Source organism: Berghia stephanieae, chromosome 2 (assembly GCF_034508935.2).
Source record: "Berghia stephanieae isolate SIO BIC M18660-M18661 chromosome 2, UCSD_Bste_1.3, whole genome shotgun sequence".
Taxonomy (NCBI): Eukaryota; Metazoa; Mollusca; class Gastropoda; order Nudibranchia; family Aeolidiidae; genus Berghia; species Berghia stephanieae.
In genome coordinates, this window is record NC_088361.1 from 82,502,829 (window position 1) to 82,520,328 (window position 17,500).

The 17,500-nt window shown below is 34.4% G+C and overlaps 1 protein-coding gene across 1 annotated transcript in view; it reads left to right on the forward strand.

Annotated features, from left to right (window-relative positions):
• LOC144963754 (uncharacterized) overlaps nt 1–9,466 on the forward strand; it is a 71,595-nt gene extending 62,129 nt beyond the window's left edge. Inside the window, exons 3-4 of the mRNA XM_078897698.1 lie at nt 6,174–6,242; nt 8,546–9,466. Of these exons, the coding sequence (XP_078753824.1) occupies nt 6,174–6,242; nt 8,546–9,370 (894 nt within the window). The 3' untranslated portion in view covers nt 9,371–9,466. The remainder of the gene's footprint in view (nt 1–6,173; nt 6,243–8,545) is intronic.
• Nucleotides 9,467–17,500: the final 8,034 nt, after the last annotated feature.

Consider the following 17,500-nt stretch of genomic DNA (forward strand, 5'->3'; position numbering starts at 1 on the left):
TCGGAGGAACAACTAAGACGTTTATAGGTTGATTGATATATTATTTAGTGAGAACTAATTACCCAACGACTAGCGGTCCTGATTACTAAAACGAAAAGCCCAGTGACGTCAACGCCATTCATTCTATACAAACGCAACCTATAACCAGAGACCGAGTGCAGAACGCTCGTGTGAGATCTTGCTAATTTGTTATTTAAACAAAGCCAAAATTAGATTCGGTTTCTATTGTAATCACACGTTTTTAACTCACTCAATCCTAGAGAATTTTGTTACTTTTCAAAATTGGAAAAAAATGTATTAAAAATGAGCACGTACATAGATAGTTTCATTCAACTACCATTTAACATGTAAAAACTAAAAACATTAGCTTTGATACTACGCCTATAATTTGTCTCAGAAAAATGAAATAAATAGGCATGGGGTAAAAGTAACCTGGGTAAACTACGGATATAGTCGGTGTTTGGGTTGAGTGAGTTAAAAGGGTGGCTAGAAATTTCTTTCTTCAAATGCTAATCGATTAAAATGACCCTCGTCTTGTCGAAGCTGGGACTGCAAAGAAGACTTCTAACACACACCGCACCATACTCAACTCTGGCGTGAATGAGTACCTGGCTATATCTGCCGTCTTAAGTGAAAAAAAACGTATATTTACTTGCAATAAGAGGCCACATACGGTCTTTTTCCTTAGACGGCAGATATGCAGTGACGGGTTTTGTAAGAGTTAAATTTTAAAATGGACGCCTGCCAGGCATCTGGAACTGTTTGAAATGAAAATAGAATTTTATATGGCTTGCTCGGGGAATAAAATTAAACTCAAGCTTTCACATATAGCAATATCCATTAAACGTGCTCATAAAGGTTTTATATATATTTCATTTTTTCGTTAATTGTTTACCAAGCCACTAATTGAGCTTGTTAATAATGAAAATTGAATTTGTGCTTTTGATATAATAATAAAAAATTGAGTCAAGAAATTAAATAATATTCAATTCGTCACGCATTCCAAACGAATCGAATAAAGTTTCAATCTCTAAATAAACGGAAAAGCGATATTGAATAAACGATTTATTTTTAGCCTTTACATAATGAAAATCATGTTCAACAACCTGTGGATAATTAATTAAATTTGATGATTCGGGGTTTCATTAATTATTCAATCTGGCAACAAACGTTGTTAATAATCTTGTCACGATCGGTATAATTTCTCTTCCTAACTGGGTTGTTTTTTTCCACTAAGCCTCACCAGTTACCAATTTATAAATTAATTGGCTGGAATTTGTATCATTGATGTGACTGGATTTAGCGATTGAACTCCATACTAATTTTCCACCACCCACACCCTTTTCCGATCTATACACTCCCCTTCGACTATGTGGTCTTCTGGTATGACACTCGCCTTCGGATCAGAAGGTTCAAGGTTGGAGTCCCGTTCTGAGCAGTGCATAGCTTAGTCCTTGTAAGTGGCTCTTTATTCACGTTATTCTCTCACCGTATTCAGGTGGAAAATGAGGACCTAGCCGTTAACTGCGTTGTCTCTGTCGAAAAAAGAATGTAATACCACCTTACAGGCGACATGTCTCGTCCTACATGTTTAAGTGTTGCCGTTGGCCAGGGACCCCTTGTAAAGTGTTTGAGCACATTAAGTGAATATTGCGTTTCATTCATTAATGGTCAAGTACCTATATGTTTTCCAGCAGCAATTAGTTATTAGAAAACTGCATTCCGTTACTGCGTCTTTTTGCTTCAAACACCAATGAAGATAAATTCCGCCATCTTGGACCATGTGATGTAATAAATAACAAAGGCTTGAGTGACGTCAACTTCGTTCCAACTTTTCCAAAACGTGGCAAAGCATTTATAATTTCTAACCAACAGTTTTTAAAAAATCATTTCTTTAACAACTTTAAATAAAATACTAACATTATGTTACCAAAATATACACCCTTCAAATCAAACTCTATAAACCACATTCATTATATAATTTGCTCTTACGCGATAAAAGTGGTGACGTGAGCATGTGTAAACACCCACGTCACAGAGTATTCCAAAACGGAGAAAACCATTTAAAATTCCTAATTTTTTTTTTTTTTTTTGGGGACAAAAAGCTGACATTATTAACCGAATTATGCACCCTTTAAATTAAGCTCTATAGATAGGCCACATTTTTGGTCATACGTGATATGAGAAGTGACGCGAACTTACGGAACACCCACATCAATGGTTATTTACTAGCGTGGTAAGTAAAGCATTTCAAATTCTTTGTTCAAAACTTTAAATAAGAAATCTGACAATATGGTACCAAATATATTCTTCAAATAAAACTCTATGTAGGCTACACAGAGGGATATTTTAGTCGGATAAACACGCTCTCGACATATCTTATAATATTATATAACAATTAATAATAAGATAACAGTTAAGGGTTAAATAGACCAATTAGCCTTTAAACACTCTGAGTGATGTCAACTTCGTTCCTACAATATTCCATAACGTGGTAAAGCATTTATAATTCCTAACAGTTCCAAATAAAAAGCTGATATGTGTCCCGTCAACTCAAATCAGTAAGATATCGTGGTAAAAAATATTATAACATAATTACAATACATTTAATGTAATTATAATTTATACTATATAATTAGAATATTAATACCAAATTGGTACCAAAAAAAATGATCTTTGAAATAGCGCAATATCCACTAAACGTGTTCAAAGCGCTTTGCAAGGGGTCTCTGGTCAACAACAACACTTAACATGTAGGACGAGACATGACGATTTTTTTAAAAATCGATGTAAGCGGTAGAGCTATTTTTAGTGTAGAAACACACCCACGGTATTTTTATATTTTGGTTCGATCAGAGATCGATTACCCACTTTCTGGGTAAAACGGTTTGGCAATGAATATCCATTTGCTCCCAAACCGAGGTATAGAGGTTACTTGCCTTGAATTGTGGCCCTCCTCTCCCAAAATGGGGGCAAAGTGGCCGAGTGGTTGGAGTCCGGGAGGTAACGGGTTCGAGCCCCACTTCAAGCACTGTCGTTTTGTTTTCCTTGGGAAATATTTTTTACCCCCAATTTACTCACTTGGACAACATGGATGATTCCTGTTGACATCAGACTTCTTGTTTGATTAATTATCTATATTCCGCCGTGGAATATATATATATATATATATATATATATATATATATATATATATATATATATATATATATATATATACGTTAAAAATACTGTTTTGTAACGATTGTTCACATTTGTAGCTGACTTTCCCAATGGTCTTCAGTTTGATTTATAAGATGATGTTATCTCCTTCTCATGGCTCCAAATAGAAATAAACCACCAATGTATTTTTTCTTCTTGGGATAGGAGTGGGGGGAGGAGGGAGTTGGGGTGGATGGAGGTGGAAATAGGTCACTTGCGAAATATAAAGCAGTGAATAGAGTGAATTCAATTTCTAGAAATAACGTGGACTTATTGCGTTGAAATCTTCCACTCCATTTAAAGCTTTATTCCATTCCTATTTCATTTCTACAGATTTTCAATTGTTTCTCTCTCGCTTGAATTATGTCATTTCAGTCAAATAGATAGTATGCACTTGGCTAAGAAATTCACAACATTGCTATCCGGAAGTATAACGGACCAACACACAAGGCCATGAGTAACCATAAACGTTTATAGTCTGGTAAATACAGTTTAGTGAGAATTACTCATTAACGCGGATGGCAAAAAACAATAACAAAGATATGAGTGACGCCATCTTCGTTCTATCTATAGATGTACCTACTGCTTTTCTCTGAAAGAAAAATTTGGCCAGAAACTTTCTTCCATCAAATTATATCAATCGTTTAAATTAAGCATCGCCTCGGCAAACGCTCTTAAACCTGGTACGTATATAGTACTTGCAAAGCTCTCAAACCTGGGACTTGCGAAGTCTCAAGTTTGAGAGTTGTTGTCAAGACGAGGATCATTTTAATCGATGTATTTATTTGAAAGGCGGGGGGGGGGGGGGGGGGGGGGGGTCCATACAATATGGTAGAGCGCTCGCTTCAAACGCAAAGTGACCGAGATTGATCCCGGGTTCAGTCGAGATTTTTTCTGACCCCCCCCCCCCCCCTCCCTGTCCACCCTTCAGTGACTGGGTAGCTGGGTATGTTAGATCTTGCGGAAAGTACTTTGTGATAGACTAGCGTCCTACCCAAAAGATAGCAATTAATTTGTCCGGGTCCATGGGCCCAATGGCTCTGAAGTACTACTGTTTTTTAAAAATATTTGAAAAACGTGTTTTTTTTGTTGGCCACAGTTTTAAATTCGTGCTTTTTTTTTCAATGCACGACAGTATAATCAGTTGTAATACACAAGACTGTAATAACCAATTTCCCTCCATATGAATAATGTGAAAAGATATTTTTGAAAGAAAAATCTTAAATTGCTCCCAACTTTTGTTGTTTGTTTTTTTGTTTTGTTTGTGTGTGTGTGTGTGTGTGTGTGTGTGTGTGTGTGTGCGCGTGTGTTTTAAAATGTGTTGGTTCGTGATCTTATTGTGTTTTTTTTTTTTTAGTTTTGTTTTGATTTGTTTCCTGGTTGTTATTTTCCCCTCGAAATTGAATAGGAAAACTCTTTATTCGATTATCAAGAAAATTTGATTCTGAAATACAAGATCCTGTAGACAGAAATCGAGGATGCATGTTATATATTATTTTTACTGATCCGTTTCTACTAAAATTTTCGTAATTTACTGAAGCGAGGTTTTGCTTTCGCCATGACGTTATCACAAGTTTGTATAATATACGTACATATAAGGGAAAAACACACACACACACACACACACACAGAGAGAGAGAGAGAGAGAGAGAGAGAGAAAGAGAGAGAGAGAGAGAGAGAGAGAGAGAGAGAGAGAGAGAGAGAAATAAGTGAGAGGGAAAAAGTAATTCATTACAATATTTATTTATTTATCTATTTATGTTTTTGCTTTATTTCTTTATGTGGAGGCTAGGGTTTTAAAACTTACATATATTTATAATATTATATAACCAGTAGTGATGTGTTGACGAGAAAACGCATTCCATGGTCCCCCTAATAGAATCAAATATCACTTGATTGCATTTCCTTCCAGCTCGTGTGTCATGTCTGCCCCGGTGTCCGATAGTATCTAATGCACATGGGAAATTTATCAGCAAACCTGTATTTAACATCATTGCATGTAACGTATCGCTTCTTGCGGCAAGTAATGTATACAGTATAACAATGAAGTAAAAAACAATAGGCAATTGAATGGAAACTTCAACTTTAATAACGAAGACATATAATAGGGACGTTTCGGGTTTCTACTTGATAAAAAATCACGATGAATGAAACACTAAATACTAATGGGAGATGGGAGAATGGCGTCTTTAGTGTTTCATTTATCGTGTTTTATTGATAAAGGGAAAAACCCTGAAACGTCCACATTATTTTTCTTTGTTGGTTTAATTAAAGCTTAGATTCACTGTTCTATTGTTATTAATATCTTCGAGCTTCAAGCAGCAATGTTCTCATTATTCAGTCCATAAACAAATACAACGGCTTCAAAAATAAAATAAAAGAATGAAAAATACCAAACACTGAACTTGACGGCTATCAGAATGTCTCTTTAATCAAGAAGAAATACGGCTATATAAACCAGTTTATTGCTGTACTCTGGAAAGACACATATAATTTAACAATTCGGCCAGAAAACTCGTTCTTCAAATATCGACCGATTTAGATGACCTAAGGAATACTAAGGAACTAAGCAATACTTCACGAAATCCCAGGTTTGAGAGTTGTTTTTTTTTTCAGAGATGAGCGGCATTTATATCGATCGATTTTTGAAGGACAACATTTTTATTTGCACATATTTTTTTTTAAATCTTACATTCCATAGCTACAGTTGAGGCGTGACCTAAAAGACAACTTGACCCCTGGTCAAGTCAGTTTAAAAGAAATTAAATAATAGAAGACTTTCCTTCAATTTGGAATAAATTTATTGGTTGAAAAACATGACTTTGTTTCGAAATAGGAAAGTGGAAGTCTCTAGCACAGCTGTGTGATCATAGATAATTAGTTCGTTGCTTTTGAGGGGCCATCTTTTATTTTCCTGTTGCACCTCTCCAACAACTTTGACTGACTTGTGCTTCTTGTTGTCTCTTCCACAGGACAGATTGCTCTCAAAGATGGATGACGTGGAAGTTTGGTCGCCGGAAAAATTCAAGAGAGAGGAAGAGGTATGTGTCATGTGAAATTCCCAGATCATTTTTGTATTTAATGCCAAACAAGTTGTGGAAAAAATGCCAAACGATCTGGGCATTAAAATAATAATTGTGTTTAGGCATCATGTATTTTGCTAAATAAATGCATAAAAATGAAGATATAAATTTATTTTTGTTAAACTTGAAAATGTGAGTTTCAGATAATTGGTGAAAATCAGTATATGTTCGTACCATTAATGTTTATTTGACTATTATAGGTAAATTTACGCGATTTTAATAAAATGCAAGAAAATAATATTTCTTGTTTAAACCAATTTTTCGTTAAGATTTTGGATTTTGGCACTGACAACGCCAAACAGGAATCCCTAGTGGACAGCGGGAACAGTTCTATGACATTTGGAGCGGAAATCAATTTTGAGAGTGATAAATCTTGCACACCGGAAAGTGTGTGCGCGACTTCTTTTATTGGATAAGGAAATTTATCGTCCTGTTATAGCATGTCCGATTGTCCGTTCTATCCATCTGGGCGTTTTCAAAGCCAAATTCCTAAATGTTTAAATAGTTTTTCGTTTGTTTGTTTGATCTTTTGGTTTTGTTTGTTTTCTTTTGTTGTTTTGTTATGTTGTTTTATTGTTTTTCTCTTTTAAAATTTAGAAAGGGGTGGGAATGTTGAAGTATTGTGCGTGTAAAAATTGGTTGGCATTCTGGATTTTATTTTGTTTTTCATTTAAAACTAAATTGCTCAATTTCACCTACTCTAAAAACAAATTCACTTTAAAGATGTCATCATCAAATGTTTTTCGTTAAGATTTTGGATTTTGGCACTGACAACGCCAAACAGGAATCCCTAGTGGACAGCGGGAACAGTTCTATGACATTTGGAGCGGAAATCAATTTTGAGAGTGATAAATCTTGCACACCGGAAAGTGTGTGCGCGACTTCTTTTATTGGATAAGGAAATTTATCGTCCTGTTATAGCATGTCCGATTGTCCGTTCTATCCATCTGGGCGTTTTCAAAGCCAAATTCCTAAATGTTTAAATAGTTTTTCGTTTGTTTGTTTGATCTTTTGGTTTTGTTTGTTTTCTTTTGTTGTTTTGTTATGTTGTTTTATTGTTTTTCTCTTTTAAAATTTAGAAAGGGGTGGGAATGTTGAAGTATTGTGCGTGTAAAAATTGGTTGGCATTCTGGATTTTATTTTGTTTTTCATTTAAAACTAAATTGCTCAATTTCACCTACTCTAAAAACAAATTCACTTTAAAGATGTCATCATCAAATGGCAACACGAGAGAATATTTCTATAACGAATCAAGACACTAATCATTGCAACATGATAAGAAAACCAATACTCATATATCCACTTTTATGTGTATGTTGGCAGGAGAAAAAATGATGCTTTAAAAAAATATGCCATTTTTTGTTGGTTTTTTTTTTTTGTTCACGATTTGGCATTTTTCTTCAAGCCGGTTTGCTTTTCTTGCAAAATTAATCTGGCATCTCTGCTATTCTCTTCTATCCACCCCACCCCTCGCTCTATGAAAAACAGCAAAATATCTTGCTAGTAGCCTTTAATATCAAATGGTTTTCTGTCTCCTGTTGTGCTTATGTGGTCTAGTGGTATGACACTTGCCTTCTGGCCTGTTGCCCCTAGTTCAAGTCCCTCTCTTTACTCAAATTATCTCTCAGTACTCGGGAGTAAAATGAGTACCTAGACCAGTAACAGCAATCTTTCTAACCTCTTCTACTGAAATGCCATGTGTTGTTGTTGGCCTGCATCCCCGTGTAATGCAGTTTGAGCATATTTAGTGGATATTTCACCTTATTATAATGAGCTCATCGAATCTGAACCTATACTGCCGTACTCAGGAAAAAACCATATTTTAAAATTTGGTCAGAAAACTCGTCCTTCAAATATCGATCGATTTAAATGACCTTCATCTTGGAAAAAAAACTCTCAAACTTGGGATTTCGCGATGTCCCATAGCAACAAATTTTATTCAGAAAAAAAATATTCATAACTTGGGTTCTAGTAGACAGAGAAAGAAAATTTAAAGTAGTAAATAATCAGGAAGGTGTTGTCTGCATACACTGCATACATAACTTCATTTATGAAGTCTGCGCATCTTCCCGGGTTTTCTTATTTAGCCTCTTATATATAAAAATATGGCCAAAAAACTCATCCTTGAAAAACCATCGGTATAAATGTCCTTCATCTTGGCAACAACTTTCAAGTCAGGGACCTAGCGGATAGATTAGGTGAGTATTTACATAAACGCGTATCATCAATATTCACTTTGCTTTATTTCGTTTCGTTTACAGTGTGTGGTCTGCATGGCAGCCCCTGCCAGCATGAAAACTTTTCCTTGTGGTCACCGAGTCGTTTGCCGGAAATGCTTGATCAAGACGATGCAAGTGGCGATCTCTCAGAGGTGTCTTCCGTTGAGGTGTGTCATCTGCAGGGACAGGATCCTGAGTCTGCAACACGCTCAGGATTTCAGCACCAGTTCCGCCACCACCACCCCCACCACCACCAGTAGCAGCAACAGTAGCATGAAAAGCAATAATACCAACCATTTCTGTTTTGATTCCGATGTTGTTGTCAATAATAACAATAATCATCATCATCATCATCACCATCATTATCACCCTAATCCGATTCAATATTATAACTCGGGAAGATGTTTGGGTAACAACAATAACCATGTTGAAGGTCATTATCATAACAACAATAATTATGTTTACTACCGATGTGGTGGTAGTGGGAGTGTGATGGGTAATCATGAGATAAATAATATGTCAAGTAATAACAGTCAATATCTGTGTAGTATGAGCAATAATGCCTATTACCAGAGTGCCAATAGGAGAGGCAAGGACACACTGAGATTAAATCGTTGTAGCACAGCTGTGTCTGGCATTACAGGTCATGAGATGACGGAATCGTCTATCTCTCCATCCACTTCATCATCATCTACTTCATCACCATCATCATCATCATCATCATCATCATCATCATCATCATCATCATCATCATCATCATCATCATCATCAAATGTGTTATCCATTGAAGCCCAAAGGCATTCCCTCCATGGCAAAGAAGACCAACCTAACGTCCAGGCATTTGACCACTGGCTGCAATGCAAATAAAATGATATTATTATTATTATTATTATTATTATTATTATTATTATTATTATTATTATTATTATTATTATTATTATTATTGTGTCTCATACAACTATTGCAACCAATCGTCTCAAAACGGTGTTATATCGGGGTCATTCAGAATTTATAATGTTCAAAAAGTCGCATTTGACTTTATTTTAACTCTATTTGTTTATATTAAGGAGAAGAATGAATATATTTCTCAACTCCCTCATTGTCAACTGTATGACAATTATCACATTCGTAAGGATACACCCAACATTCTTATAATCCTGATGTCTTTTGTACATCACTAAATTTGAAAAATAGTTACAAAAGATTAACACCGTGTTGGAGGACTCGTTTTGATTTAATATATATATATATATATATATATATATATATATATATATAAATATATATATATATAAATATATATGTATATATATATATATATATATATATATATATATACATATATATATATATATATATATATATTTTATATATATATATATATATATATATATATAGAATATAAATTGTCACCCACATTTTTTGTGGCCGAGAAGATTCGTTTCTGTGTCTCTTATTACGTCCTCATATATGTATAACAAGAACTGACTGATTTTGTATTTGAGTGGAGAAAGCATATTTTTTAAAGTTGGTTTGGCTTGAATTTATGTAAAAATCCTGAAAATGGCCAGCAAGGAGAAAGTTCAATTGACAAAAAAAAATTAAAAATTCAAGTTTCTTCTCCTTTCAACTTAAAAAAAGCTCTTTTTGGCATCCGGCTAATCCCGATATAATTCTATTCATGAGATGATTCTACTTTTTCATTGGTATTTATGTTTCATGGCGCATGTCATGTAAATTAATATTTTGATCAAGGCATTTATGAATTATGATGATGATAATATGTTTTTTAAATGTTTAAATGTAATTTAAAAACCAATGACCTTATATAGACAAAATGTCTTTGACGTCGAATTTTTGTTTATTTGTTCTGCCAAGCAATATCTGATGACATCTTTAGTAATGGCGATCATAAATAGAATATACGCAATTTGTTAAGAGCATTACAATAAATTCTGACATTATTGGTTTTTTGTTTGTTTTTGTTTTGTTTTGTTTTGTTTTTTTTTTTAACTCCGGACGTGTTCTCAATCATCGCACGAGCTTTCGAATGCCCGTTGGGAACAAAGTTCAAATTCCAAAACCCAAGAGTGTAAGCAATCTTTTATTCTTTGTTTTTTATTCTATCGAATAGATTCAAATTTCGTTATCAATGGATAAAATCCAAAATATTTAAATAATACTCCTTTCTTTAAAACATAATTTTAAGTGAAATTCAACACTTGGCCATCTGACGTCACAATTTATCATTGTTAACACCATTGAGAGTGTTACTATTTATTAGGGGGGGGGGGGGGGTATTATTGATATGACAACTAATAAAATTTGTTTACTCACCCTAATTGGTAAATCAATTTTAGGGTATCTTTATTTCATGGGAATAAAGTTCAAATACCAAACCGCAAGTGTAAGAAATCTTTTATTCTACTCTTTAATAAAGTCCAATTTGTCATCTCTGAATAAAAATTTTAAAACTTATTTAAATGATGCTTCTTTCTTTAAAACCTACTTTGAGTAAAACCGAGGCGTTAGCCGCAGTGCGTCGACTCAAATTAAGAGATGTGTGACAAATAATACATTGTAATTTAAACACTTTTTAAACATTATTTTTGTTCAAGGGATTGGTTGCTTCAATTTAAGAATGCAGCCAAAACAAGAAACTGAAATGTGTTATCTCCATAACAAATTAGGGAGCAGGTTTTAGTGTAAGATAAACATCTGAAAAACTGTGTACGAAACAGTGTCGGACGAACTGAGAGAAAAATCACACGCGCACACACACACACACACACACACAAACACACACACACACACACACAAGTAAAATAATAATAATAATATATCCAAATACACACACACACAAACCATTAATCACCATCAATGCCCCCCCCCCCCCCTTATCTCTCTTTATCCCCTCCCACCTTCCAACTCCCACCCTTCTCCCACAAATTATGATATCTCAATGCCTGTTTTAACTGGCAACGTATCATACAGTCATTAAATATCAGATGTTCAAACAGAATACCGGCATTTAACCTTATACTTGTAATGTAATTTGAACAGGGCATAATTCATATAAGACAATGAATTAATAGTGTATGATGTGACCAGTCGTCACAAAACGGTATTATGTCGATGTGAACCAAATGCTTAAAATTCAAATTGAAGATTAGTTTAGATGCCATGCGCTTGGCTAAAACATTGCCATCCGGAAATATAACGGACCAACACACAAAACTATGTGTAAACCGGGAACCTTTATAGTCTGGTAAATAAAATTCAGTGACAATTACTCAATTAACATAGATGGCAAAAAACAATAACAAAGACCTGAGTGACGTCAACTTCGTTCTATCTATAGATTGAACAACATTGATGACACTCAGCTCTTTGTTGTTGTTTTTAGGCATCCTTTTTACTGATTAGTTCTCACTAAAATATATCAATCAGACTACATACGTTCAAGGTAACACATAATTTTGTGTGTTGATACGTAATATTCGACCGGCGGGTGTTGTAAGTATTTAACATATACGTCTACCATCAATAAAATTTGCGTTAAAACAACCATCGTCGTTGTTGGGGAGAAGATTGCGTTACTTCATTTTTTTTTTTTAGAAAATATAATTTCCCTTCCCCATTAATTTCTTTTCTCTTCGGTTTAACTTAAGTAGTCGTTTAGAGCCATTAGGTCCATGGAGCCGAATGTTATCCCTGTTTCTATATCGTGAAACTGACAATAGCAATTGTTTACTACCTTTTGGATAGGACTCTGGTGTATCGCAAAGCACTTTCCGCCAGATCTAACAGACCCAGCTACCCAATCAAAGAGGGGAGAGTGGACAGGGGGTCAGAAAAAATCGACTGCACCCGGGATCGAACTTAAGTCTCTGCTTGTGACCCGAGTGCTCTACCAACTGATCTTTGCTCTTTTCTCGTTAAACTCAATTTGTTTGTCTCGTTCATTCCGACATAATACCGTATTAGCGCGATGGAACACATATTATGAAATTATGCATTTATCTGAAGTGCATATTATGTTTCCAAGTTATGGGAGAACCGTATTATCTGTTGACAATCAATCAATATTATCTGCCAATGCATTTAACTGTATAACACGCGTATTACAATAAATGTCATCATAGGACAAAGGGTCATACAAATCGGTAATTGGGTCAAATTCAGTTATTGACACTGTCATATTTTTAGCCCAACTTGCTTGTTTCAATCTAAATTTCGTGACTCTAAGACAATAAATAAATGTTTTCTTACATTAAAAAAACCCAGAATAAAACCACTTGATGAATAATGTGATATTCTAGGAGCAATTTTTTTAATTTTTTTTTTTTTTTTTTTTGGCTCTCCTGTAAAATCTGTTATTATTCCCGACTTGCGACCCTTTGTCTTAAGACGGCATAAAATTATATTTCATTTAAAATGAAATGATGATGTTATTGCGATATTCAGGTTGCTGTTCTTACAGGGAATACGTTTTTATATAATGGGGGAATAAACCTTCTTCGAGTGCTCTATTATATCAAGCAATGCTGACGACACAATTTTATTGACTAATGAAATATGCTGCTGACAAATTAGAGAGCAGCCAATGGTGTAAGATAAAGATCTGAAAAAAAGTGTGTATGAAACAGTGCCAGACAAATCAGAGAATAAAAATCCCCCCCCCCCCCCCAACCAAAAAAAAAATAAAAATAAATCATCCAAAACAAAATATCAGCTTGCCTCGAATGTGGCAAGCTAGTTTGTTTTTTTTTTTGGGGGGGGGGGGGGGATTATATCGTTCTATTACATTTTCGGACGACGTTGTTTCATCCTGTTAGAATCTTCGGGGAGAAAGAACCTCCCTGAAGATTCCAACAGGATGAAACAACGTTGTCGGAGAATTTAACAGAACGAGGTGAGAATAAATGAACAATTCGCTCCAAGAAACTGTCGAGAACTCTACGTGGTTCCAGCTAACTCCCATCAACCATATATATATATATATATATATATATATATATATATATATATATATATATATATATGTTTGTGTGTGTGTGTGTGTGTGTATGTGTGTGTATTTATATTTATATGTTACCTTCAACTTTGCCTGACACCGTTTCATACACACTTTTTCAAATCTTTAAGTATCCTGTTGTACATTCGGTTTATATCCATATTTAATAAGTCGCCAAAAGCTTCAAACGAATTTGTCCCGAATAGCCTTTCCCCAATGTAAGGGGTAAATCATATTATATAATATAATTCAAAAATCCTTTATTTGGGAAATCGTCCCGATTTGCCAGCTTTCCAAGATCTGGTGCATTTGCCAGGATGGGGATAATTTAGATCGAGACCAGTTTAAAACAAATAGATAGATATTACATCAATGCCATCCCCACCATCCCTAGTTGCGTTAATCTTCATCACATGAAGCTGCAACTATTTTTGGATTGGATTGGAATGGAAATCGATCGATATTTGTGGGACGAGTTTTCTGACAAAATGTTTTACGTGTTTTTTCCAGATTACAGAAGTTAACTGGTTAAGATGGCAATGCTATATCGCGAAGTCCCAGGTTTGAGAGTTATTTGCCAAGATGAGGGTCATAAATCGATCGATATGTAAAGGACGAGTTTTCTGGTCAAATTTTAGAATATGGGGTTTTCCAGAGTACGGCAGTATAGTCACAATGGATGATTGTTGAGCAACCCAAAAGATCTCCACTTACAATGATATTATTATTTTGTATGTTATGCCTTGGTCAGTAGTATGATGTGACATGTACTTATTGGTTGTTGTATAGAAGATATCACGAAAGATTATGAGTACATTTTAATACGTGTAGATTTTGCGGTTGTGAGCCAGAAATTCCATATAGTTATGATTGTCATTGCTGTTATTATTATTATGATTATGATTATTATTATTATTATTATTATTATTATTATTATTATTATTATTATTATTATTATTATTATTATTATCACTATTGTTATTATCATTATTATTATTATTATTATTATTATTATTATTATTATTATTATTATTATTATTATTATTATTATTATTATTATTATTATTATTATTATTATTATTATTATTATTTATTACTATTTTATCATTATCATCAGTATTATTACTATCACCATTATTTTTATTAACATTATTATTACTATCGTTATTTCTATTACTAGGTATTTCATTTATTTATCCAATATTTACTTTATTTATTCATCTGCTATTAATACCATTATAATGATCATGAGTATCATCATCATTATCATCATCATCATCATCATCATCATCATCATCATCATCATCATCATCATCATCATCATCATCATCACCATCATCATGACCACCATCACCATCATCATATTATCCCTATTGATAACAATATGAGAGCTCATACTTAACTGCCTTTTTTAAATCGTAACATCGCAAATTTTGTGCATTTTCGAATCCCCATGCGATGTTATGGTTGTCATGTTACCTTATTTTGATTCGAGTCAAAATATCAAAATAAAGGTTACAGAAAAAGGTCAGATCCTCAATCAATATTTCAAGATGATTGATGGCTTGAGCAATATTTTTGTTCTTCACTGTCGCGCTACTGACAACTCCTGAGAAATGATTAGGAAATGTATGATTAGTAGTGAAAATCAAAGAAAATCATGACGACGATACGGCATTGCAGTAGTGATTTATTTGGTTAATTTATTCAGTATTGTTGTTACCATTATCACAATCAATTTCACATGTTTATGCTTCACCGCGTTGATATTGCTGGTATTATGTCGAGATTTTGTGCCGTTTGTGACGGTTTCATGTCGGAATTGTGCAGTTGAGACGCACTATGTCGGGATTGTGCAGTCATAACGATATTATGTGATTTTGTTGCAGTTTAAGGTGGTATTATGTTGGAACTTTTGTGCAGTTTAAGACGGTTTAATATAGGGAACGTGCAGTTTAAGACGGTATCATGTCGGAATTGTGCAGTTAAGATGGTATTATCTTGATATGTGGCAATTTAAGTGTGATATTATGTCGGGACTTTTGTGCAGTTTAAGACGGTATAATATAGAGAACGTGCAGTTTTAGACGGTATTATGTTGGGATTGTGCAGTTTGACCCGGTATTATGTTAAGATTATGCAGTTTAAGACGGTATATTATGTCAGTATTGTGGCAGATGTCAACAACAAATTTATGCTTTACAAACCCCTGACATTAAACCGGTTTGAGACGATGGGTCACAAATTTAAATTTCCTTGTACTAATCATATTTAGTTTAAGCTGATCTTTATTTTAGTCAATTCCAACATAAAACCAGTTTGACGTAGTTGGTCATAAGTTACGTTTTAAAGTCAATATTTTAACATGCCTCTCGTATGTATCAATCTGTGTAATAGCTATTAGTTAACCTTATTCGCGACATACAGGGTGATTCAACTTTTTAAAAAAAAGAACACTTCATAATAAAAAGACCATAACATTCATATAGTTTATTCGGTCATAATACTAGATGACGCGATGGGCCACATATTGTTGTTTAGTTAAGTCGCATTGTGTCGGGATTGTGCAGTTATGACGATATTATGTGGTTTTGTGGCAGTTTAGGGTGGTATTATCTCGGGATTTTTGTGCAGTGTAAGACGATATAATATAGGGAACGTGCAGTTTTATACGGTATTATGTCGGGATTTTGCAGTTTGATCCGGTATTATGTCGGGATTTTGCAATTTTAAGACGGTGTCATGTCGGAATTGTGCAGTTAACCCTATTTCAATACTAAAATAGAAAGTCCTATTTCCTGATTTGGGGTCCATTTGGCCCCCATGACTTGCAAAGAGAAAAATACTAGAACTCTGTGTCAAAAATTGACTGTTTTATGAATAAAAAACACACCCCTGGGGTCTTTTTGGCCCCCAAGTAGTATGGAAATAGGGTTAAAATGGTATTATCTCGGTATGTGGCAGTTTAAGGTGGTATTATGTCGGGACTTTTGTGCAGTTTAAGACGATATAAGATAGGAAATGTGCAGTGTTGGTTGGTATTATGTCAATGTTCTCACATACCTCTCATATGAATCATGAATTGATGTAATACCTATTAGTTTAGCTTATCCAGAGTGATTCAATAAAATTGGAACACGTCATGTGCACCATGATGCGCTCAAATGATGTGTGAACATCTTGGTTTGACTTGTAATTTAACACAGAATGTTTCGGACAATAAAGACAGTTTGAATTGAATTGGATTGAACAGTAAACAATATAAATACTGTTGTCCTTTACTTTAGAGCCATATTATTATGACTCACGGAGCCGAAGTTTATCTTGGTTTTTTTTTTATAGCGCTTAATGGACAATAGCAGTTGCTTGCTATCCTTCAAAGAGGAGTCTAGTTCATCGCAAAGTACTTTTTCGCCAGATCTAAAAGACGCATCTGTCGAATCACTGCAAGGTGGGCCGAGGGAGGGGGGCGGGGAGGGGGGCGGGGATGGGGGGGGGGGGTAGGAGAAAAACATCCCGACTTCATCCCCGAATAATCCCGACCCGTTTGAGTCTGAGTGGAGCTCTCTACCAACTGAGCTATCCCGACCCCCATTTAAACACTATTAGTGCTTATATCTTGAAGTTTAAAGCTGCACTACAAGGATCGTACTGGATTGAAATGGAATGATGCCTCGCATCTTGTACTTATTTGCACACCTTGTATGTGCACGTACGTGCTGCATAATAATGATGTGCACATTCAAATATTCACGTGTTATTCAATCACCCTGTATAATTGACAATCCATATTATTTACTTTAATCTTGTTTGTATTTGTAGACTTGTTTTTTTTTTCTGTGTTTGATTCACATTGCATTTAAATTAAATCAACAAACGTATTACGATGTACGTAGATATTACTCCAACGTGTGTTGGAATATTATTAATAAAAGTCCGTTTAAAGGTATATTTTATTGTTGGCTTCTTTTTCTTTCTTT